Source organism: Gorilla gorilla, chromosome 1 (assembly GCF_029281585.2).
Source record: "Gorilla gorilla gorilla isolate KB3781 chromosome 1, NHGRI_mGorGor1-v2.1_pri, whole genome shotgun sequence".
Classification (NCBI taxonomy): domain Eukaryota; kingdom Metazoa; phylum Chordata; class Mammalia; order Primates; family Hominidae; genus Gorilla; species Gorilla gorilla.
The window spans coordinates 24,715,809-24,741,631 of NC_073224.2; the positions used below are offsets into that span (position 1 = coordinate 24,715,809).

The following is a 25,823-nucleotide window of genomic DNA, read 5'->3' on the forward strand; positions in this document are numbered from 1 at the left end:
TTCAAGCGATTCCTCTACCTCAGCCTCCTGAGTAGCTGGGACTACAGGTGCGCGCCACCGCACCTGGCTAATTTTTTACATTTTAGTAGAGACGGGGTTTCACCATGTTGGCGAGGATGGTCTTGATCTCCTGACCTTGTGATCCGCCCGTCTTGGCCTCCCAAAGTGCTGGGATCACAGGTGTGAGCCACCGTGCCCAGCCATTAATAATTTTTAAGTGTACAAGTCACTGACATTTATTACATTCACAATATTGTGCAACCATCACCACTGTCTATTTCCAGTACGTTTCATTTTCCCAGGTAAGAATTCTGTAGCCATTGAGCAATAATTCTCCATTCCACCTCCCCACAGCCCCCGGTAACCTTTGATCTACTTTCAGTCTCCATGAATCGGTCCATTCTAGATACCTCATATAAATGGAAGCGTATATATTGCTTGATAGTTTGTGTCTGGCTTATTTCCCACAGCATAATGTCCTGACGGTTCATCTGTGTTGTAGCATGCATCAGGATTTCATTTGTTAGGCTCAGTGATATTCCATTTTATGTACATAACGTATTTTGTTTATCCATTCATCTGTTGACGGACACATGGGTTGTTTCCATGTTTTGGCTACAGTGAATGATATTGCAATGGACAGTAACACAGAAGCATCTGTTCCAGCCCTTGTTTTCTATTATTTTGGGTATAGTCCTAGGAGTGGAACTGCTGGATCATATAGTAATTCTATATTCAACTTTTTGAGGAACCACCAAGCTGTCTGTTTTCATTCCCATCAGCAACGGACGTTTCCAGATGCTCTCCAGTACTTGTTTGGTTTTGTTTTGTTTTGTTTTGATAAAAGCCATCTTAATACTGTAAACTGGTGTCAAATTGTGGTTTTTATTTGCATTTACCTAATGGCTAATGATATTGAGCATCTTTTCATATGCTTATTGGCCATTTGTATATCTTCTTCATATAAATGTTTATTCAAATCCTTTACTCATTTTTAAATTGTTTGCTTTTGTTGTTGAAATGTAGTTATATTCTGAATATTAATTCCTTATCACATATAGAGTTTGCAAATATTTTCTCCCATTCCGTGGGTTGTCTTTTTACTCTCTTGATAGTATCATTTGATGCAAAAATGTTAATTTTGACGAAGTCCAGCTTACCTGTTTTTTTGTTTTGTTGCTGGTGGTTTGATATGTCCAAGAAGTGTTTGACAAACCCAGTATCATGAAAATTTTTCCCTATATGCTAGCCCCTCAAGGATCAAAAGCAGCAATCAGTAATCAGAACCCACAACCTTGGTTTTTGGAAAACTGGGTCTTTATTGTCCAGCCTGGCTCCAGCAAGCCACACTAAATACCTGAGCTGCTGTCCCCACAACTGACTGCCCTGGGGCTGATCAAGGTGGGTGGTAGTCACCACTAAGTAAAGAGCTGAAATTGACCAAAACTTGCCAGCCTCCTCATCAAGCTTTCTCCTGGGTGTTGCAAGTGTTCCCTAAGATCCCGAATTCCAAAATAGTTGCATCAGACAGCTCTTACCAGTTCAATTGTTTTAATGGAGGGATAGATTCCAGGAGCTTCTTATCTCCACCATGGAGCTTGATATCGTCTTTGAGTAACCAGATTTTATGGCCAGCATAAAACACTGGAAGTTTTAGCCCTAACATATGTAAGTTGTCTCTTTCAAGAAATTCACACTGGCAGGCTGTATACTGGCTCCACTGATGGTGCCAATTCCCTTCTCTGCAACAGCTGAGCTCTGGACACCTCATTCCTGCAACTTCTGAGCCCCCTTCACTCTGTTCAACTCAGAGGCCATTCTTATCCCACCCAGGGGCCAGCATGGGTGGCATTGCCTGTTGGTGGCAGCTTAGAACAGACCAGGGGTCTCACTCCATAGCCAGGGCCAGGAAAGCATCTTTCTTCCTTCTGGAGGTAAAAAGAGAATTAAAACATAGCTTATCTCCAGAGCTGAATCAGAAAACTTCTTCTATTGCCTGCTTGTAGAATATATTTTCTCAATGAAAACAATATCCAAAAGAGTGGCTTGAAATCTATAATTTATTTTTTATTTTTTTTTTAAGTTTTTGAGATAGGGTCTCACTCTGTTGCCCAGGTTGGAGTGCAGTGGCACGATCATAGCTCACTGCAGCCTTGGCCTCCTGGATTCAAACAATCCTCCCACCTCAGCCTCCTGAGTAGTTGGGACTACAGGTGTGTGCCACCATGCCCAGCTAATTTTTTTTTTTTTTGATGTTTTGCAGAGATGGAGTCTCCCTGTATTGCCCAAACTGGTCTCAAACTCCTGGCCTCAAGTGATCCACCCACCTTGGCCTCCTAAAGTGTTGGGATTACAGGTATGAGACACTGCACTCATTTTTAGGTAAATTACAACCCCTAAGTTTTTTTGTGGTTGAGAAACATACTAGCTCTCATAATACTGGGATAAGAGTTTCTGGGCTCCACAGGTTTTGCAGATTATTAAGTGGCTGTCTGTCTGTCTATCATGAATCAGCCTCCCAACATTAAATCTCTTCATTCAGAAAAGATAGAGGAAGATTTTCTTTTTAACAAAAAAGTTTATTTTCCACACTATTTGTACAGCTGTAAACTCAAGGAATCATCCTATACTTGTACAAATCTGGGAGAACAGTTAATAAGCACCTTCAGTGGTTTCCACAGTTTAAGAATTTACCATTAAAAAATTTTAGAATAAATCTAATAAAATGAATAAAATAGTTATAAAAATCATACAAAATCATGATGAACATTTGATATAGAGGGTTTAATATGAAATGATAAATACAAAAAGTGAGACTAATTTATGGATTTGGGCTATGTAAAAGACCTACATGGTCCTCGAATCTTGTGATTCTTGGGGCTATATTTGCCTCTCAAGACAAACTCCAATTATTCAAGGAAGACTTTCTTTCAATTCAGGTTCCAATGTACTGCAGAAGCAAGTGAGGACAAAGTCAGGAGAAGGTGGGGCGGAGAGGCTGAGTGTACTGGGGTTTGAGGAAAAGAGAAGAGACTCTTTTCCCCAAAGAGAGTATCAGGCAAATTCTTCCATGTTCTCAAGTATAAGTGGTCTTTGGCAAAATATACCATTTTCTTTTTGGAGTTACTTAAGAGTTTTACTTATTGCTGTTCTTAAATTCCTTCCCCTACCACTTCCTCTTGGGCTTTTTTATTTCTCTTGTTGATCAATCTCTTTTTTGTGATACTTTTCATTGAATCGTCTCGACTCTTTTATCCCATCCTTTACTGACTCAAACTCCTTATGCTGAACTTTTCAATCCAAAATTTCTATTGTTTTAGGACTCTGGGAAGCAGTTGATAAAAAGATAACACGAGCTACTGATATGGTCAGGAGATGTTTTCTAAACAAATTGTAGAAATATAAACATGAAATGTGGCAATGATCCCTTTAATTAGATCATTGAGCAATAAAGGATATGAACCATTAGTATAAATATTCAATTCAGTCTTTCCGGATTGTGTTGTTAGATAAGAATACATCCAAAAAGGGCCACAGATTGAGGGAGAAACCAAGGAGGGGTGAGGTCATGGTTGAGTGTAAATTGGTTCTGTCATGTGGAGGCCAGAGGTGAGGGACTGTGGTGGGACATCATCTGGTGCCAGCCCCATCCTGTACCTCAGATAGGTCTCCGTGAAAAGGAGGGACATCAGTGCCAGTGGGGCTAAAGACCAGCACAGCAACAGAGACTAGAACCTTGGATGCAAGTATTTTGGGCAAAGAGGAATAATTAGTCATCTTTGGTATAATTTAAGGCACATCAAAACAATCCCCTATTCTCAAATATCTGACCTACACCTTGAAATTCCTACCATTGGACATTCTTTTGATTTAAGCCTTTAACTAACAAATGCCAATATCCTACTGCTCAAATATTGACATTCTATCTGGGAGGGGCTGCTCATTATCATCCACCAAATGCCCATAGATCTCTAGGACAGGGTAGGTGTTGATGAAAAAGGAGAGCATGAACATTATAATGGGGGTCTTAGACAAGATGATGATGGTGAGGAACTGAGGAGTAAAACTATAGGACTATAATAAAGAAGAAATTCAGAGCACCAAAACAAAACATTAAGGAATGCTAATTTCCTCCTTAACTCCCAACTTTTCCTAGTCAGGCCCCGGCTCATAGGTCAAGGAGCTGACAGGATGGTGGGTACCTCAAAGCGAGGCTGAGCTCATAAGGCCACAGGGAAGGGTGCAACTCAAATTTGGGAGATTCTGTTCACCACTGGGGGGCTAGTATTGGGAAAAGGTCCTAGGACACTGGGATGGGCATGTAATCCTCACTCATGGGTGTATAAGTCTGTCTGAGGGTTGGGGTAGGGGTGGAGGGTTCTGTCCTTGTGTAGGGTTGGAGACTTTTCTATTAGAGAAGTCCAGGGTGCACGTTTTGGGGAACAGTGAGGGAAAAGTTGTTGGGGCTCAGGCTGGGTTGGGTCTGGGCCTAGTGGCCACTCAGCCAGAGGACACTTTTCAATCTGGACCAAGTTGCTTCAAGTAGAGTGTTGCTGTGAAATACTTGGAAAGGAAATAAGGCACTCTTGTCTTCATTTCCGTTCGATACAGTCAACTCCCAAGGTGTTGTCAGGGCAACGGCAGGTCCTGCTCCCTGGGGTGGCCAAGCAGAGGTGGGTGCAGCCGCCATTGTTCACTGAGCAGTAGTTATGGCCTGGAAAAGGCAGAAATCAGTTCAATAGCCCTCTCTCTGATCTGACTCCATAGCCATTTAAGATAGTGGGCTCCTTCTTGTGTGTGATCCCCCTTTTAGTTTCCTTGAAGCCATGCTAGGAAGGCTTCAGGAGAATGGGGACACTGTGCTAGGCAGTCAGCTGAGCTGATCCATTGTTTGTTTTATCAGCATTAAACCAGACACAAACACTGATTCCCAACTTGGGGGTTATGCAGATTTTCTACTAAGGCTATTAAACAGATCTCAGGGGAAGTTCTCCAGCTCTGATTATAACATAGAATTGGAATTTTAAAGTGCAAAGTTCTTTTTATGTAGCTTGCACTCCTAGCTTCACACTGACAGGAGAAGATGAGGGAAGCTGAGAAGGAAAGTGGGTGAGGGGAGAGGCCTTCAAGAGGCAGCATAGCACAGACTCCAGGGCCAGGCTGCCTGGACTTGCCCCTATGAGCTGTGTGACTTGGAGCAAGTTGCTTCAGTTTGCTTATTTATGAAATGAACATAATAATAGTACCTACCTCATAGGGTTGCTATGAGGATTACATGAACTAACAAATACAAAGTATTTAGAACTCTAAGTGAGTTGATATACGTAAAGTTCGTAGCTCACAGTAAGTGCCACACATATGTTTTCAATTCTTATTATTAATTATTGTTATTGCTGTTAGGCCAAATGGATGGACTTTTAAAGAAGCAGAGATCCTAACATTGTAATATCCTAACCTGACTATTTGGAACCTGAAGACCCTATACTTTTATATCCAGCCCAAAACCCAATGCTTTTCCTCATCCTGACAACTTCATGACCTAATATTTTCTGTTTATTTAACTGGTTCACCTGCTAATGAAGACCCTGGATGCAAAGGACTGGATCTCTCTTACGGCATAATCAAGGCTACTAGTGGCCATACGGGTAGCAGCCAGAGTGTGGGCTCTGAGCCTCCAGGTGCCCCCAGTACGCCAACAGTAACAGCACAGGAGAGTTACCTTGCGGACACTGAGACAGGGCCGTGGTGATGCCATACAGCCGGGTCTGCTTGTGGGGTTGGAAAGCATCCGTCTCCTTGGAAATTGCAAGATCGAGAGCAACCACGGAATTCCTACAAAGCACCAAAGGGCAGAAGGTGAAAACACATCTGATGGCTTGAACTTGTATCTAAACAAGGCAGCCTCTTTGTCATTTTGAGGATAAACTGGAGGCCATAAACAGACATGATGGCCTTCTTCCTAGACATCCCTTCCTTCCCCTGGGGTGGGCCAAGCCTGCATTTCTCTGGCTTTTTACAAAAGGGTAAACACCAGCTAGCTCTCCCCTCCCACTCTAAATCCCAGGCAGGAAATGAGCTTTCTAGACAGACGCCCCTGGCCAGTTGTCTTCTTAGTTTAATCCCTCCTTTTGCAGGAAGGGGTAGTCAGGAAGAGGCCGTGGGAATATTGCAGTTTAACAACTATAATGAAGCAGGGACATGAAGTGGACATGGAGCCCACCGGCCACGTGATCCTGGGCCAACTCCTGGGGAAAGAACAGACGTGCTGAGGAAGTCCAGGTTTAAAGACTTGAAACCACACAGTCAGGAGCATCTGGATGATAAATGGCACCTCCTGTCCCCTAGGGCCTTGTCCTCCCTCCTTCTTCATGCTCCTCTCTTGGCTCCTGACAACCAGAAGGATGAGGGAGAGGGGACATCTCTAGAGGGGACATTTCTGGAGGCTCAAAAGTCAAGCCAAGAGGCCAGATGGGAAGGGCCTGGCCTCCCAGAGATAGTGGGTGGAGGGGCAGGCCCACGCAGCCCCCATGGCTACAGCTGACGTACATCTTCCAGTCTGTGAAGTACAGATTCTTCCCGTAGCTCGTCACAGCAAAAGGATACTGGAGGCCTTCGAGAACCTTGCGTCTGGGGGGCTGACTGGGGTTCAGGCATTCCGCCCGATTGGTGCCTGTGTGGAGTGGAAACAAGTCATTCATTGTTCACACAAGAAATGGCCCCTTTGTGCAAAAAAAAAACAAGAGTAATGAGGGCAAGAGTGGGAGAAATTAAGCATTACAATGACAAATCCCAGAGAACACATGGGGCTTGCTCTTAAAAACTGGCAAGTTGTCTCTTCCTCCTGTGTTGCTTCTGCTGGGGAGGCACGAGCCGGGGCAGAGTAAGGTAAGTTGTGAATTGCTTATCGGTATCAGGGTGACTCCAGGCTGTGTGCAGTGCCACTTACAACACGAGGGTGGCCAACTTTTTCTTAAAGCACCAGATAGTAAATTATTTCAGGTTTTGCAGGCCAACAGGCAAAACCAAGGACAGTATGCAGGTATCTATACAATTTTGTACCAGTATATATTTAATGTACCAGTTAAAAATGTAAAAACCATTCATAGCTTCTGGGTTATATAAAAACAGTTAGCTGGTTAGATTTGACCCCAGGGCCCTAGTTTGCCCACCCCTGACTTAGGAGATTGAGACCCGCCCTGGACAGTGTCCAGCTTTCCATCACCTGCATCCACCCAGCAGAGCTGAGATGAGAACGCATCGAAGGTCAGTCCATTGGGCAAGCCCAGGTCATCCTGCACAAGGATCCTCCGGTTCGTGCCGTCCATGTAGGAAGTTTCAATCTTGGGGTTATCTCTGTTCCAGTCTGTCCAGTAAAGGTTCCTGGAGGAGGAAAAAGGGGGGAAAGAGGAAAAGAAATAATAAGGATGCATGAGAAAAAGTTTATGAAAAACACTTGAAAAGAATTACAATGAAGTGATTGGCAGACATGAAAACAGAATGACTGAAAGGATCGAGAGGTGATAAAACACATTTTCTTTTGCAAAGATACTTGAATTTGGTTCCTCATTTGAGTTTGGTGATTCTGTTACTAACAAATTTGGTTCCCTTTAACATAACTGACATATAATATCTCAATGAAGCTGTTAGCAAAAGAAAACAAAGTAAAGGGCTATAACTGGCATAAATACATGGAATTCCCTGCATGAGGCCCACATGGAGGAGAGCACAGCAGACCCAGGGGACCAGACTAGGACAAGAAGCAGATGTTGGCAGGGGCTGTGGTCAAAGTACCTGCCTTCAAGGAGGTGGCTGAGTGGCCACAGAATAAGAGATGTGGTCTCAAAGGGAAGGAATCAGTGTCGAGGAACTAAGAGCCTGTTGTGTAAGAGGTAGAGCTTGCAGTAAGAAGGAAGAGAAAGCATGGATGTGCCGAAGAAACACACAGGAAGGGATCTCCAGGGTGTTCAGGCTGGGTCTGCCCCAGAAAGCAGCCTCAGCAGTCCATTTATGCCGCCCTGCTACTCTTCTGGAGTTGATATAACCTGAGTGTTGATCCACATTGAAGCCATATGGAAAATATCCAATTTCTGAGCACGCCAACTTGTAAAGTCTCCTGGCAAAAGATTTGAAAGTGGGACATGGTATCAAGTCCACACTGTAATACATGTTCTGGCATTGTACTGTGGATATCTACAAGTCACCAACTGTAGACTCTTTCGTCCCGTACTCATTAATTTCAGGAGAGCAATGCTGGAGTTAAAGCCTCACATCTGAGAATCTCTAAAAGGGCAGATGCAAATCAAAGAGATGCACACACATATTTACACAAAGATACCCTGTCACGGAATCCGTTACAATGCCTCTGGGATTCACCAGGTCAGTCTCAAAGAGCACCCGGCGCTGCGTGCCATCCAGCTTCGCCACTTCTATTCGATCCAGGTTAGAGTCTGTCCAGAAGATGTTGCGGCCAAGGTGATCAACAGCAATACCTTCTGGACTTCCAAGATCTAGAAGTAAACACAGAGCTCCTCTAATTTTTTTTGTTTTCTAAGCAGGTGAGATGAGGTTTTTCTGAATACTCAATGTTATTTCACATGGTGTCCAATCCCTGCACTTTAAGAAACCAAATGGGAATGTGAAATGCTTGTTGTTTATAAGATAAACAACACTCAAAGTGACAAATTCAAAAATGCCACTTACTCACTCTGTGGGTAACCATCATGCTGCACGTTGGGAACCAGGATAGTAACAATGACTAAGCCGAGGCCCAGTTTTCCATGAGCCCACAGCCAACCACAGTTGAGACTGAGTTCCAGGTCCTATGGGAGCCTGGAGGAGGAACCCCAGCCTGGGGAGAACAGGGAGGGGTTCCTGGGGGAGGTGATGTTGCTTGAAGCTGGCACCTGAAGGACCAATAGCAGTTTGTCAAACAAGGATCCTGGATGAGGGCTTTTTAGGTAGCGGGACTGGCACATAGGTATAAAGGAAGGCTGGATGGTGGCTTCAAGTGAACAGGATGTCATTGTATGTGGCTGGAGACTATGAGGGTGGGGGAGTGGTCAGAGATGAAGGTAGGAGGCCACGTTAATGAACTTAGAACTTAGGCAGAGGGGAGGCAGTGGAAGATCTTAAGATGGGGAATGGAAAAATAGTTCTATCTTGTTCATTAGTTATCGGGGATAAAGGTCATTGAAATAATACTTTCAAGAAACCATAGCTGTTGTTACTTTCATACAAGTATAAGGGGTACAAAGAAGGGGTGTCAGTGATTACAAATAACACCCCAGTCTTTACTGGGTTATAGCAACTGATTTTCAAGCCAGGAGTTGCCACTGGGTAACATGAACCTTCACTGCAAACCCTTAGCACCCATCTAACTTTACTGGAAGCTGAAGATTGCATTGGTGTTTTATTATATAGTTTTTAAAAATTAATAATAACAATTTGTGTTTTATTGATATCACTTAGGACTCTTTCCCTTCTACTGATTAAAGGAATGAAGGTCATTTAGTATGACTGGAGTATAAGCAGGAAGGAGAAGAGGCTACCCTACCTGAGGGATCTGGGGTATGAGGCAACCATTCCAATACTGTGGTTTTTTTGTTTGTTTGTTTGTTTTTTGACAGGGTCTCATTCTGTTGCTCAGGCTGGAGTGTAGTGCTGCCATCTCGGCTCACTGCAAACCTCCACCTCCTGAGTTCAAATGATTCTTCTGCCTCAGCCTCCCGAGTAGCTGGGATTACAGGTGTGTACTACCATGCCCGGCTAATTTTTGTATTTTAGTAGAGACAGGGTTTCACCATGTTGGCCAGGCTGGTCTCAAACTCCTGACCTCAAGTGATCCCCCGCCTTGGCCTCCCAAAGTGTTGGGATTACAGGCATGAGCCACCACACCTGGCTCCAATACTGTGTTCTTTTGTCAATATACAAGCAATGCAGACCCTCAGCCCCCTTTGCATTAGCCTTCGCCAGAGCCCTAATATGATGGTGACCTTGGATGCTGGACACATCAGAGCCCCCAGAAAGAAAGCCCACCAGAGGAAGTTTATTGAGAATGAGAAACCCCACTTGAACAAGGTCTTTATTATCTAAACCCAAAGTAGAGATTTATAAAATATTAAAATATTTCCCATGTCCCTAGATAAACAGGGACAGTGAGACTGACCTCCAAAGGTCCCTTCTGGCTTTCAGATAGAACCAGAATAAGTCATTCTGGAGTATATTTGGAATGAGCACATCCTGTGTGAGAGACAAGAGCCACTCAGATATATGCAAATAAAACAGAGAATACAGGCTGCTCTGTGAGAGTATCTTTGCGAGGCACCTGGAGGAAGCTCCACGAGCTCCATGCATATCGTCTCCTTAGAACCAGCCTTGGTCCCGATCTCAAACCCAAGAGCAACCAACTCCCCTCTCCCTCAACTCAAAATACTTCTTTATGAGCTACTCTTCCAAGGGAAAGTTCTGGAAAATCTTATCCTTCAATATGCAGTCCGAGGAAGAAGTATTCCTTACTGCTTACCTCAAAGATACGATACTTTTTAGAGATACTTGGTTGGGACTGTAACTCCAGGAAAGAAAGAAAAGCCTGGGATCCAGGCTGTTATGAAATAAGGAAGAAAAGAAAATGATACCTAACTGTCACTCTCACTCACTAGGGAAGCACCAACCTGTACCACGCTAAGGAGATAACTGGAAGCTTCTTTCTCTCTTAAAAAAAAAAAAAAAGAAAATTATTCCCAGTGATCTTTCTTCTACAAAGATCACATTTTGGTTTAATTCTGTGTTTTCACAGTAACTAGGCTTTTGCTTGGAATGCTTCTTACTGTGCTTACAGCATTCTTGGATGGTTATGAGCTCCAAAAGCAACAGGAAATAGCAAACAATGACCTATTCCCCTCTTCCACTGGGTTTTAAAATGAAATCATAGATAATAACAATAACATTTTTAACACACGGAGATAGGCATTTTCAAACTGTTTTTCACTAAACCAAAGCATGAAAACTGGAAGACATGATTTAAATAGCCTGTTGGCTTCCAGAAAAGGGTTCAGGGTCGATGTCCAAAGCCAGACATAGTTAATTCAACCTCAGCTTCATTCCTGCTGCATCATCTTTACTGAAGGCAACAAAGAAGGGAAAAAATGCTTCGGGAGTTGTTCCACAGGCACAGGAAATCTTCTAGAATATCAATTGTGAGGGAAACATTCCATTGAAAATAGAAAAAACTACATTCAGTGCCAAGTAAAAAGAAATACAAAATGAGGCTGCTTTGTTTTAAAGATGTATCTTTGATGTGAATATTTTGCAGAGAACGCAAGGTGACTCCACAGAACAAATATCATCAGCATGACAATGCCATAGGAGCAAAAATACTCCCAAGTCAGTTGATGAGTCACTGAATTAAGCAACATGTAATACTTGACCATTTCAGCACAGTGGAATTTTTAGAGGCCTTTGGATTTTTGTTGTAATGGTCTTTGAACTAGATAAATCATACCCATGTAAAATAGTCTTGATTTGTTGAAGGTAGGCATGAAAAACAATGCACAGAGTCGTTGGTTGAAATTGGCATCCTTAATGAGGAATTTCCTCAATTGAGGAATTGAGGTTGAACACTGAAAAGTAGATTGTGCCTGCCGGGCGCCGTGGCTCACACCTGTAATCCCAGCACTTTGGGAGGCCGAGGCGGGTGGATCATGAGGTCAGGATATAGAGACCATTCTGGCTAACACGGTGAAACCCCGTCTCTACTGAAAAAAAAATACAGAAAATTAGCCAGGCATGGTGGCGGGCGCCTTTAGTCCCAGCTACTCGGGAGGCTGAGGCAGGAGAATGGCGTGAACCCGGGAGGCAGAGCTTGCAGTGCGCCAAGATCGCGCCACTGCACTCCAGCCTGGGTGACAGAGTGAGACTCTGTCTCAAAGAAAAAAGAAAAAAAAAAAGTAGAACGTGCCTAAACTTCACAAACTTTATCGTAGTAATGCAACAAAAGACTGAGAAATGTTTGTGAAAGTTTGGCTTCATTTGCTGTTCTTCTCTGGCATACATGGCCACTTTGGCTGCTAGAAGCAAAACCAAAAAGGAAAAATGATATTTGCTTACTTACCTTGTCTAATGATGGTGGTTGGCTCTCCACCATGTAGACTAGCTCTCCCAATGGAAGGCTCAGTGATGTCCGTCCAGTAAACCATCTTGTCCACGCAGTCAAAGGCCAGTCCAATGATGACTTTAGCCTGGATGTGAAGACCAGTGGTTAGAATGGTCCGTCTACAAGCATCTGATAGTGAGGATCTTTTTGCGTGCCTACAGGCATTTGGATATCTTTTGTAATGAAGTGTCAAGTGTTTTGTTCATTTAAAAATTTTTATTATTGAGTTGTAGGAGTTGTTCGTATATTTCAGAAAAAACTCCTGTCATATACATATATATGCACATCTATATGTGTAGGAATTTGTGTGTGTGTGTGTGTGTATATATATATATATATATCTGCATAAATATGTATTTTTTGAGACACGGTCTCTGTTGCCCAGGCTGGAGTGTAGTGGCGTGATTACTGCTCACTGCAGCCTCAACCTCCTGAACTCAAGTGATCCTCGCCCTCAGACTCTCAAGTAGCTGGGACTACAGGCATGTGCCACCATGCCTAGCTCATTTCTTAAAATTTTTTGTGGCAACAGGGTCTCATTGTCTTGCCCACTCTGGTCTTAAACTCCTGGCTCAAGCAAGCCATCTGACTCAGCCTCCCAAAGTGCTGGGACTACCAGCACCAGCCACTGCACCCACCCATTACCTCTTCTCAGTATGTAGTTTGCTCTTTCATTTTCTTAATAGTGTTTGGAAGAGCAAAAGTTTTTGATGTTTAGTAAGTCTAATTTATTATTTTTTCCCTTTATGGCTAATGCTTTTTGAATACTAAGAAATCTTTGCCTACTTGAAGGTGATAAAGAAAAAAATAAAAGGCATACATATTGAAGAAGTAAAATTACTCTATTCTAAGATAATATGGTTATTTATGTAGAAAGTCATGGGGAGTCTATAAAACTGCTATAATCAAAAGTGAATCTAGCAAGGGTGCAAGATACAAAGTCAACATAAAATTATTTTTCTATATACTAGCAAAATATAGAAAATAAACCTTAATAATTGTGACAGCATCAAAAAAAACCAGAAAATATATAAGGATAAACATTTTTAAATATGCAGGATTCCACAATGAATACTATAAAACATTGCAGCATGAAACTCTAAAAGACCCAAATAAATGAAGGGATAAATAAAGTTAAATGTAAACAATTTACATTTAAATTGTAGCTGGGACTACAGACATGTGCCAGCACACCTAGTTAATTTTTCTATTTTTTGTAGAGACAGGGTCTCACTATGTTGCCCAGGCTGGTCTCGAACTCCTGAGCTCAACTGATCCAGCCGCCTGGGCCTCCCAAAGTCCTGAGATTACAGACGTAAGCCAGTGCGCCCAGACAACGCTGTGCACTTTTAAGATATTCACTCTCTTAAACCATCACAACCAAATGCTCAGGCCTCAACTGTGGGTACCTCCTTCACAGCATCCCATGCCTATCAACTTCTCTGGCCTTCCGTGGTATTAAGGAAAGAGAACATTTCCTTCAGCAAACATGCTCATCAACTTCTCTGGCCCTCCATGGCTTTAAGGAAAGAAAACATTTCCTTCAGCAAACACGCCCAGAGTCCTTTTCCACACATTAGTTCTTACAAAAGTGAGACAGAAAAGGACCAGAGGAAGCAAAGTTGAGTAATGTTTTACATGTGATTTGAGTTTCATGAAAATCTACTGGGCTATTGTTCGGTTTGAAAAGCCACTGAGAGTTAGCTCTGAGTAAGCCAGCCTCTCCTCAGAAGAGGCAAATCAATTACCTGCCAGTAACTCATTAATGAGTATTTATTAGGTGCTCATTATGTATGACGAACTGTGGTGATATTTAGACAAAACTCCAACCTAGAAAGAACACTGAGTTACTTAACTTATCTAAAGCAACTACCTCAAAACAAGCCATATGCCCATAGGTTGATTTGGCAAAGCCTTGTCGAGATCTTTTGCAAATTAAAATATTTTAAAACTATAGGAATTCATACTTATGTAAAATTTAGCCATTGGGAGAAACCAGGTGAAAGGTACACAGGACTTCTCTGTATACCTTTCCAACTTCCTGTGGCTCTGATTACTTCAAAATAAAAACTTAAAAACAAAACAGAAGCACAAACTTTTCCCTTGATCAGACAGTGAGGAGTTCCTTTCTTTAGATGCTGCCCATGAGAGGCTCAGGAAGAAGCTGCCGGGCTGTATGATCTCAGCATGTGGTGAGGTTAGATTCTGCCAATAGCCTGGAAACTATTGAAACACTGAATTGTTCAGTTACAAGAAACCCTGGGAGTGGGTGCTTGGTCGTGGACACAGTACTAGGCATTACGAAGCCAGGGAAGGTCTCAGGAGGGAGGGTCTCAGGACCAAGGAAGTGGTGGACCAGGATGATCTTTTACTGGGAAAGTCAGGAGGATGAGCACATACTTCCTCCTCAAGGGGTCAAGTCAAAAAGGACAGTGACCCTTACCTCATGCCACATACAAAAATTAACTCAAATGAATCAAAGACCTAAATGTAAGAGCAAACTTATCAAACTCTTAGAAGAAAACCAGGGAGAAAGCCTCATGACTTTGGATTTGGCGACAATTTCTTGGATATGATACCAAAAGCACAGGCAACAAAAGAAAAAAAAGGTAAATTGGACTACATCAAAATTAAAAATTTCTGTGCATCATAGGACACAATCAAGAGAGTGAAAAGACAACCCATGGAATGGGAGAAAATATTGCGAATTATGTATCTTTTAAAGAGTTAATATCCAGAATATATAAAGAATTACCACAACTCAACAACAACAAAAGAACCGATCAAAAAATAGGCAAAAGGATTTAAGTAGACATTTCTCCAAAGAAGATATACAAGCGGCCAATAAGTACGTGAAAAGATGTTCAATGTTATAAATCATTTGGAAAATGCAAATCAAAACCACTACACACCCGTTACAATGGCTATCATTAAAAAACAAAAACAGCCAACAAGTTTTGGTAAGGATATGGAGGAGTTTAAACCCCTGTGCTCTGCTGGTGAGTAGGTAAAATGGTACAACCACTATGGAAAACAGTATGGTTGTTCCTCAAAAAATTAAATATAGAATTACTGTATGATCCAGCAATTCCACTTTGGTATATGTATCGAAAAGAAGTTAAAGCAGGGACTCGAACAGATATTTGTACACCCATGTTCATAGCAGCATTATTTGCAAAAGCCAGAAGGTGGAAGCAACTGCTGATAGATGAATAAATAAACAAAATATGGCAGATCCATACAATGGGATTTCAGCCTTAAGAAAGAAGGAAATTATGACACATGCTACAATGTGGATGAACCTGAGGACATTATGCTAAGTGAAATATGCCAGACACGAATGACAAATACTGTATGATTCTGCTTCTAGGAGGTACCTAGAAAAGTCAAAAGTATAAGGGCAGTAAGTAGAATGGTGGCTGCCAGGGGCTAGGACATGGGTGGAGGGAGAATGGGGAGGTATTGTTTAATAGCTTCAGTTTGGGATGATGAAAAAGTTCTGGAGATGAATGGAGGTGATAGTTGCATAACATTGTTTATATACTTAATACCACTTTCAACAGGTTTTTAAAAGATGGTGAATGTTTATCCCATTGTTTCAGCATTCCCCCTTCCACCACCCAGCCCACTTAAATTATCTGCTTTTTTTTTTTTTTTTTTTTTGAGACAAGAGTCTCGTTCTGTCGCCCAGGATCTCAGCTCACTGCAACCTCTGCCTCCCAGGTTCAAGCAATTCTTGTGCCTCAGCCTCCCAAGTAGCTGGGATTACAGGCATGCACCACCATGCACAGATAATTTTTGTATTTTTAGTAGAGATGGGGTTTCTCCATGTTGCCCAGGCTGTAAATTATCTGCTTTTTATTGCCTCACATGACATTTAGCCTCTCCCCTTGGTCTTGGGAAAGAATGTCTTTCACAGGGAATTTAACCCATTCCTATTACCTGAGAGCATGTGCTGGAGATGGAAATGACACAGATGATCTTCAAGGTTTACATTTTCAGCAAGGCAATAGATGAATACAATGATCATGCATGCATTTGTTCAGCAACTTTTTTTTGAGTGCTTCCTATATGCCAAGCAGTTTTGGGTCTAGAAATACCACATGAAACCAATACCTCCATGAAACAAATGAACAGTTCCTGTCTTGTGGTGCTGATATTTTAATAGGAAGATACATGTCAGACACACAACACAAATATGGGTATTTAATGCATCACATAGTGCCAAGAGTGCTGATGAAATACAAAGCAGCATAAAGAGCTAGAGAGCAGTGGTGGCTGCTGTCTGGACAGGGGGATCAGGACAGGCCTCTCTGAGAGATGATGTTTTGGCAGAAATTTGCATGAAGTGAGGCAGTGAACTGTGCAATTGTCAGGCAGGGGGAACTGCAAGTGCAAAGGCCCTGAGACAGAAATGTGCCTGGTGTGTTCAAGGACCAGCCAGAGGGCCAGAGGGTTGAAGTTGGTAAGTGAGGTGAGAGTGGTAGGGAACAGGGTGGGAGAGGGAGCAAGAGGCCAGATCCTATAGGGCTTTGAGGGCCATGCAAAGGACTGGATTTTATTCTGAGTGAAGAGGGAACCCATTTGAGGGCTTTGTGCAGGAAAAGGACATGAATCTCATAAAGACTTCTTTGCAAGAGGCTTTTGAAAAGTATTTTTATTTTGGATACTTTTTTGCTGATGTTTCCTCCCTGGTCCCAAAGAAGGGATGTGGCTGTGTGTGGCATCTATGAAGTGGAGATCAATTCAGGAAGAGTAAATAGAAAAAGAAGAAAACACAATGGGTAGAGAAAGGAGGAAGAGAAGAAAAGCTGGAGGCTGGGCCTGTGGCAGGCAAGATGGCCCAAGTAGCATCTTTACCAAGAATCTTCAAGTAGACTTTGTGCCTCCAGTGAGGAATGATAGGGCTTTCTGCCAGACTTTCTTTTACAAGAGCCAATGATCTCAGACCCTCCCCTCTCCTTCACTCCTCATGGGACACTTACAGCCCCTCCCACTGCTCCAGCAATTCTGACTCAGCCTTGTAGTGGAAGCCTGCAGGTCTCAGGTTTGGTTTCTTGGCAGGGGTCAGGATCAGATAAAACCAAATGGCTTTTCTGAATTGCCCAACCTCTATCTAATGGGAAAAGAAGTCCCTAAATCACAAAATGCATCTCTGAAGCTTTGAAAGCCTCTAAAAACTCCAATGCTTGTTGCTACATCAGAGCAGATATGAGGCTCTTAAATTGAGCAGCTGCTGAAAGATGAATCACTATGAATTTGGCAGGGGAATGGAAAGATCACGAGCAGCTCAGCAATAGAGTGGCCCCATCTAGAGATGGTCACCCAGGGCTACATGGAATGAGCACCCATGGTTCCAGGGGTTGAGCCTGGGGTTCTGGTCTGATCTCGTCCTGCTTGTTTCTCCAGGTCACTGAAGCAGGAGCTGTCACCAGGTATAATCAGCCAGCACTCACCGGGACATGAAGGAATGCCTTTGCTTCTGTCTTCCTCATGGTATTTCCCTCCAGGGGCAGGCGCTCAATCTTCCCAGTCTGGGCAAAGAGTAAATGGGTCCCGGGAGGCAAGGGGATCACGGCGGTAGGCACCGCGGGTCCTTGGTGAATCGGGGGAGCCACTGTACTCAGACCTGCATGGCAGAAGGGGTCAGTGAGGGAGGCTCGTGTGCACCAGGAACACACAGATGCACACACACACACACACATACACACACCCACACATCAGGTCACATCACCTTCATGGCACCACAAACTGCCACAGCCACACAATGCCCATTTTATAGCTGAAAGCACCAGAATTAGAAAGCCCTCAGTCAATCAAAGGGCACTGATGAAGAAGGTAATACACAGCATTAAAAGTCACGTGAAAAAAAATGGCTTGGCCTCCCTCTTTTTTTTGAGATGGAGTCTTGCTCTGTCACCCAGGCCAGAGTGCAATGGTGTGATCTTGGCTCACTGCAACCTCTGCCTGCCTGGTTCAAGCGATTCTTGTGCCTCAGCCTCCTGAGTAGCTGGGATTACAGGCATGCACCACCATACCCAGTTAATTTTTGTATTTTTAGCAGAGATGGGGTTTCACCATGTTGGCCAGGCTGGTCTCGAACTCCTGACCTCAAGTGGTCTGCCCACCTAGGTCTCCCAAAGTGCTGGGATTACAGGTGTGAGCCACTGTGCCCGGCCGGCCTCCCTCTTAATAGAAAAGCTTTGGCTACCCATGCTCTGCTTTAGGCACTGGTGCCAGAGGAAGGAACCAAATAAGAGCAGCACCAGCAGCACCAGCGGTAGCACAACAGCGAAAACAGCATCCCTGAACTCCCTGCCCACAGGGAGCCAGGTTCTAGTGCAAACTATTGAGCTTTTCCATGCTGGAGGAGCCTATCAGAATGAGTTGCCCCATACAGTGCACTCTGTCCCAGTGCCACAGGGATGGGAGAGCCTGGGGCCTGACAAGCAAGAACATGACGTTTATGGGCTTCCAAGAACAAAATCATGGCCAGGGGCTCCTTTTCCCTCAGAATCAGGCTTGCCTTCCTATCTCCTGACCTCAACCCCTCGCCCGGCTCCTTGATTCACTTGATAAGACAATGTCCCAGGAGGGACACACAACTGTGCTGCAAAGCAAGGAGGGCTAAGAGGGCTGATCGGGTGTCTGGAGACCTGAGCCCTGTCCTGGCCCCACCACTCACTCGCTGTGTGCACAGGGCATGCATCTTCCAGGGCCTGGTCTCCTGTTCTCTACAGTGAGAGCTGGACAAGGTTGTCCCCAAGGTCACTTTCTCTTGTCTATCTTGCCTATTACACCCAATCGGTGACACAAACCAATCTGGTCAACCTCTTTCATATCTCTGAAATCCATCCGTTTCTCACCTGGATTCATCATAAGTAGTGCAACAGCCTTCACCTACCCCCGCCAGGGACTGTCAAGCCTGCTTCTCAGCTTCTACCCCACCAGGCCAGTGATATTCTAAAACTAAACCCTGCTTCACATGGGCGCCTGCTCCAAACCCATCCCAGGCTCCTCGTTGCCCTCATGACCAATACACAGGCTTAGAAACGTGGCTCACATGGTGTTGCTTCTGGAAAGCCTCACCCATGAGCCCACCGCCCCACGCAAGCCAGGATTCCGCCTCGGCTCCCTGGTCGCTGTCTGCTTCTCCTAAAGCTCATCTCCCTACACTGTTCCTGTCTATTCGCCGTCCTTTCCACTTCTTGGGGGCCCAGCACCGTGACTTTCCTCTGGGTATCCTAGCACCCACCACAGCACTGGCCCCTCAGTGAATGTTGGCTGTGTGAACGAGTGAAGTTTCTGAGTAATTGTTTTACTGTTTCTTAGCAGCTTTGGGGAAATATTTGATAGGATATCAATCAATGATTATTAGCTAAATTGTGAGTGGAGATTCAAAGATTCATTATATTTGCTTTTGGTAATTTGTGACAACAACCAATTTCTACATTTGCAACAGAAGCAGAATTTTAGAGCTGGGAATCACTCTCGGGGTTATTTTGCCTCATGTTTAGGTTGAGACTGGGGACACTGAGGCTGGGGAAGGTGTCTGTCCAGAGTCACACAGCCACCAGGGTGGGCCTCACACAGGGCCCCTGGCCCCCAGGACAGCAGCTTTCCACTGCCTCCGGTGATGGTCTTAGAGCCAGCTCATGCAGAAAGCTTTGTGGCTGTTTGCTCCTTGGATTGGAAAATCAACCCAAGTAACTAAAGGCCCTAGGGCACGACTGAAGGAGGCAAGGGTTGCAAGGGTCTGAACAGGTCCTACTGCCTAGGACACAGAGCCCTGGGGAAGGGTTCAGGTTGGTCCCCACCATCCCTGCCATGTCCCAGTGCAGGAACATTCCACCTCCACGCCTCCCTTGGCAGAGAGTTCTTCTGGGAGGCCTGGAGCACACACAGCCGCTCTGCTACCATTACGGGTACTGCTGTGGCAGGCCCCACTGGGTATTTACACCCTACACGTGTGTGTGTTGGGTGGGGAAAGAGAAAGAAGAGGGTAAGAGAACAGAGAGGGTGAGGAGGAGAGGAAGCATGGGGAGGAGCGGGGTAAGTGAGAGGGAAGAGGGGTGCAGCAGGAGCGGGTGGGGCTGGAGCCAGTGGAACAGTTCAAGCTTTAGGGCCAGCAGGAGAGCAAAGAGCGTGTTCAGCAATTCCGGTCCCCCGAGGTCCTTCTCAGGCACACGCCCAAGCACGGCCTGCACCCACTTACACGGGGGCGTCATCCCGGGCCTGGTCCTGGTGCCCTCCACCTCGCGGCCGTCGCGATCCACGCACCAGCAGTAGCCGGTGCTGCCGTGGCACTGGGTGGGCGCGTAGTGCCCGTGCGCATCGCACTCAGGAACGAACAGCCCCGGAGGAATGGGTCGCTGTGGGTCTGCCGCCCCCGCTGCCCCGAGAATGTGTTCTCGCTCGTGCTGGCACCGGGTTTTCTCCACCTCTATCAGAGAAACAGGCAACAAGAAAGCTGTCAGGTGCGTCATCCGTCAGTGCTCCCTGGCGGGGCTGCAGGAGTCCCCGCAGCTCGCTCAGAACCACGAGGGCTGCCTGTGTGTCACTGGGTTTTGTTTCATCAGTTATTCAAAATGCAGAAACATCATTATTATTGAATAGGTTTAACTGTCAAGAAAATGATATTTACATCTCCTTTTTACTCCTAGGTAGTTCCTTTTAAAACACTTTTAAAAAATTGAGGCAAAAAGAATTGAAGCAAATTGATAGAACATAAAGTGAACCTTTTTTTGCTTTTTTGCGATGGCGTTTCGCTCCTGTTGCCCAGGCTGGAGTGCAATAATGGCATGATCTCGGCTCACTGCAACCTCTGCCTCTCGGGTTCAAGTGATTCTCCTGCCTCAGCCTCCTGAGTAGCTGGGATTACAGGCACCCGCCACCAAGCCCAGGTAATTTTGTATTTTTAGTAGAGACAGGGTTTCACCATGTTGGCCAGGCTGGTCTCGAATTCCTGGCCTTAGGTGATCCGCCTGCCTCAGCCTCCCAAAGTGCTGGCATTACAGGCATGAGCCACTGCGCCCTGCCGAGTGAACCATTTTTAAGTAAACAATTCAATGGTATTTAGTGTATTCACCATGCTAAGTAACCACCAAACTCTACCTATTTCTGAAACATTTTCATCACCCCAAAAGAAAGCCCATATGCATTAAGCAGTTGATCCCCATTTCGCCCTTCTTCCCAGCCCCTGGCAACCATCAATCTGCAGTCTGTCTCTGCAGACTTACCTATCCTGGATATTTCGTATACACAGAATCATACAACATGTGACATTTGTGTCTGGCATCTTTCACTTAGCAGAATGTTCTCAAGCTTTATCCAAGTTGTAGCATGTATTAGAACCTGCTTCATATTCATGGCTGAATAATATTGCATTGTAGGGACAGATCATATTTTGCTTATCCATTGATGAACATCACTGGGTTTTATTTTAAGAAAATTTGTTTTTTCTAAATGTGTCATTTTTATCATCTCAAGCTTCTTTTTTTTTTTTTTTTTTTTTTTTTTTTTTTTTGCGACAGAGTCTCGCTCTGTTGCCCAGGCTGGAGTGCAGTGGCATGATCTCGACTCACTGCAACCTATGCCTCCCAGGTTCAAGCGATTCTCCTGCCCTAGGCTCCCGCATAGCTGGGATTACAGGCAAGCGCCTCCACATCTGGCTGATTTTTATATTTTTAGTAGAGATGGGGTTTCACCAATGTTGGCCATGCTAGCATCTCAAGCTTCTTGATAACCGACAAGTCAAGGCCAAAGATTTCAGGCACCAGATACCACCAAGTGCGTTTACCAACATTTGTGTGTTTTCCTTTATTTATGTCCTGCTTTTTGGCATGGAAATTGACCTCTAAACTGTACAACTCAGATCTTAAGACAGGGAAATACAGTGAACACTCCATATCCACGGGTTCCACATTTGTGGATTCAACCAACTACAGATTGAAAATATTTGGAAAAATAAAAAGGATAGTTGTGTTTGTACTGAACATGAACAGATTTCTTTTTTGTCATCATTTCCTAAACAATACAACAACTTCTTACATGGCATTCACATTGTACTAGGTATTATAAGTGATCTAGAGATGATTTAAAGTACATGGGAGGGTGTGCATAGGTTATATGCAAATACTACACCATTTTATATCAGGGACTTGAGTACCTGTGGATTGGTATCTTCAGGAACCAATGCCCCGTGGATACTGAGGGACAGCTGTACTTCTAAAGCTGTGGAATTGCTAATAAACAACTTCCAAGCCGTAGTGGATTCCACACTGGTTAGAGTTCAGTCACCAGTCCAGAGTTGTAGCCTCTGCAGCATCGACCACACAAAGCAATGTCCAGACACTGGCAGGAGGTACCCATTCTCCATGTCACTGTCTGCTAAGAGCTATACTTCATCCATGTCTTGTTGCCTCTCCCTCCCAGGCCTTTCCACGTGCTATTCTTTTTGTGACTCTCCTTCTCCCTGTCTGGTTAATCCTTCAGAAATCAGCTTAGGCACTTAACTCCCTTCAGGAAGTCTGTTCAGCTCCCCAGGGCTGAGTCCAATCCCCTCTGTGAGCTCTCAGGGTGATCTGGGCTTGCCCACACCATACCTGTATCTCACTGACTCTAAGGAGCTATTCCTTGTTTATCTCTCTGGAAAAAATCTCCTTAACATTTAGTCAAGAAGCATCTACTCGGCCAGGCACAGTGGCTCACACCTGTAATTCCAGCACTTTGGGAGGCCAAGGAGGGAGGATCACTTGAGTCCAGGAGTTCAAGAACTGGGCAACACAGCAAGACCTATATCTACAAAAAATAAAAAACTTAGCTGGGTGTGGTGGCATGCACCTGTGGTCCCAGCTACCTGGGAGGGTGGGGCAGGAGGATCTCTAGAGCCCAGGAGTTTGAGGCTGCAGTGAGCCATGTTCAGGCCACTACACTCCAGCCTGGGTGACAGAGCAAGACCCTGTCCCCCAAAAAACAAAACGAAAACCCAAAAAACCAAGAAGTACCTACTTGACTGTGCTGGGGGATGCACACAGGAATAACCCATAGCGCCTGCCGTCAGGGAGCTCACAGTCTGGAGGGAAGCCAACAGCTGAACACACATTTGCAATTCAGTGAGTGGCTGCCTTGACAGAGGAGTCCAGGAGACAGCAGCTACACAGAAGAGATCGTCCACAAGGCATGGAGAGCCAAGGAATGCCCAGGTGCTTTTTAAAAAAATATATAATTTGTATTTCTCTTTTTAATTCTGTCCATTTTCACTCCGTGTATTTTTTTTTTTTAAGACAGGATTTCACTCTGTCACCCAGGCTGGAGTGCAGTGGTGCAATCTCAGTTCACTGCAACCTTAACCTCCCAGCTCAAGCAACCCTCCCACCTAAGCCTCATGAGTAGGTGGAACTACAGGCATGTGTCACCACACTTGGCTAATTTTTTGTATTTTTAGTAGAGATGGTGTCTCACTAGGTTGCCCAGACTGGTCTCGAACTACTGAGCTCAAGTGTTCCATCCATCTTGACCTCCCAAAGTGCTGGGATTACAGGTGTGAGCCACCAAGCCTGGCCACTTCATGTATTTTTTTAAGTGGCAGGGTCTTGCTACGTTGCCCAGGCTGGCCTCCAACTCCTGGACTCAAGTCATCTTCCTGTCTCAGACTTCTGTGCTTTTTTTTTGAGATAGAATTTTGCTCTTGCTGCCTGGGCTGGAATGCAGTGGCGCGATCTCGGCTCACTGCAAACTCTGCCTCCCGGGTTCAAGCGATTCTCCTACCTCAGCCTCCCGAGTAGCTGGGATTACAGATGCTTGCCACCATGCCTGGCTAATTTTGTATTTTTAGTAGAAATGGGGTTTCACCATGTTGGTCAGGCTGGTCTTGAACTCCTGACTTCAGGTGATCCGCCCGCCTCAGCCTCCCAAAGTGCTGGGACTATAGGCATGAGCCACCATGCCTGGCCTCCTCTGTGCTTTTTTTTTGATGAGTAGAAGATTGTGGTTGAATAGGTCTAGGGTAGGGCTCAACTGACTTCTCCTATTAAGAGGAAGAATAAATATTTTCGGCTTTGTGGGCCATGAGGTCTCTGTTAGACTACGCAACTCTGTGGTTGTAGCATGAAAGGAATCATGTTTCATACCTCAATGAATGAGTGTGGCTTTCCCAATAAAACTTCATTTACAAAAACAAACAGTGGGCCAGATTTGGCCTATGGGGACTGTAGTTGCCAACCCCTGCTCTAGGCACTACCAGTTATGTTAAGGGGAAATATGTACTTATTTGTATATATGTTTACATATGTGTACATTAATTAATATATACTAAAATGTTAATTAATAATAAAAAATATACTGTAATCACATAGACTAGAATATTATATATTTCTCAGAATTTTGCACCTGGGAATGTTTTTGACTCTCAGTTCCATTACTTTTGTTTTGTTTTGTTTTTAAATTAGAGTCTCACTCTGTCTTGCACAGGCTGGAGTGAAGTGGCCTGATCTCAGCTCACTGCAACCTCTGCCTCCTGGGTTCAAGCAATTCTCCTGTCTCAGCCTCCTGAGTAGCTGAGACTACAGGTGCCCACCACCATGTCTGGCTAATTTTGAATTTTTTTGGTAGAGACAGGGTTTCACTATGTTGGCCAGGCTGGTCTCGAACTCCTGACCTCAGGTGATCCACCCACCTCGGCCTCCCAAAGTGCTGGGATTACAGGTATGAGCCACCACGCCTGGCCTCAGTTCCATTACTTCCGGTGTCACCTTGCACATGTCAATGATACAGATTAAGCTGTGCCTCCTGCAGCAGTGGAACAGGGATGGCAGTAATAACAGATCTCATAGGACTGTTTGAGGAGTCAGTGGGAGGTGACGAGACAAGGCACACAGAGACATTTCGAGCTCTGTACCCAGATGTTCATTTGCAACTGGATCCTCGCAAAGCAGACACAGTGACATTCCACAAGTGTGTTGCCAGTGAATATTTGAAGTACCTTTGTCTGTGTTGCCAGTTCTCATGTTGGCTTGCTTAACGTGGTTGCTCCCTTGGTGAGAAGCAGTTAGCATGCCAGAAAAGTATTTGTTGAACCCAGCAAAAGAAAACCATGCATGCTTTTCTTTTGTCCCAGAGGCTAATTAATATAAAAAACAAAACAAAACATTTGAAGTAGGAAGCACCAAACAAAGATACAAGCAAGCCATCTGGTTAGAATTAAAATGTCTGGCTGGGCACGTTGGTTCACGCCTGTAATCCCAGCACTTTGGGAGGCTGAGGTGGGTGGATCACCTGAGGTCAGGAGTTTGAGACCAGCCTGGCCAACATGGAGAAACCCCGTCTGTACTAAAAGTACAAAAATTAGCTGGGTGTGGTGGTGGGTGCCTGTAATCCCAGCTACTCAGGAGGCTGAGGCTGGAGAATCATTTGAACCCAGGAGGCAGAGGTTGCAGTGAGCCGAGATTGTGCCATTGCACTCCAGCCTGGGCGACAAGAGCAAAACTCCGTCTCAAAAAAAAAAAAACATCTGGTTTTGTTCACTCTTGAATGTAAAATGTGTTTACTTCCACAAAATTTTACGTTGGCATAGGGTTTTAGAGTTTTCATATAAGCTGTTTCCATTCACATATATATTTCATTTGATTCTCATTGCAATCCTATGTGATAAGCAACTGCAGTTTTTACACCA

The 25,823-nt window shown here is 44.5% G+C and overlaps 1 protein-coding gene across 1 annotated transcript in view; it reads right to left on the minus strand.

The window, feature by feature from the left end:
* Positions 1 to 2,558: 2,558 nt before the first annotated feature.
* NID1 (nidogen 1) overlaps positions 2,559 to 25,823 on the minus strand; it is an 89,049-nt gene continuing 65,784 nt past the window's right edge. Inside the window, exons 13-20 of the mRNA XM_019032021.4 lie at positions 20,367 to 20,594; positions 17,608 to 17,780; positions 12,110 to 12,236; positions 8,336 to 8,507; positions 7,223 to 7,380; positions 6,547 to 6,670; positions 5,720 to 5,832; positions 2,559 to 4,714 (exon numbers count right to left, since the gene is read on the minus strand). Of these exons, the coding sequence (XP_018887566.4) occupies positions 4,593 to 4,714; positions 5,720 to 5,832; positions 6,547 to 6,670; positions 7,223 to 7,380; positions 8,336 to 8,507; positions 12,110 to 12,236; positions 17,608 to 17,780; positions 20,367 to 20,594 (1,217 nt within the window). The 3' untranslated portion in view covers positions 2,559 to 4,592. The remainder of the gene's footprint in view (positions 4,715 to 5,719; positions 5,833 to 6,546; positions 6,671 to 7,222; positions 7,381 to 8,335; positions 8,508 to 12,109; positions 12,237 to 17,607; positions 17,781 to 20,366; positions 20,595 to 25,823) is intronic.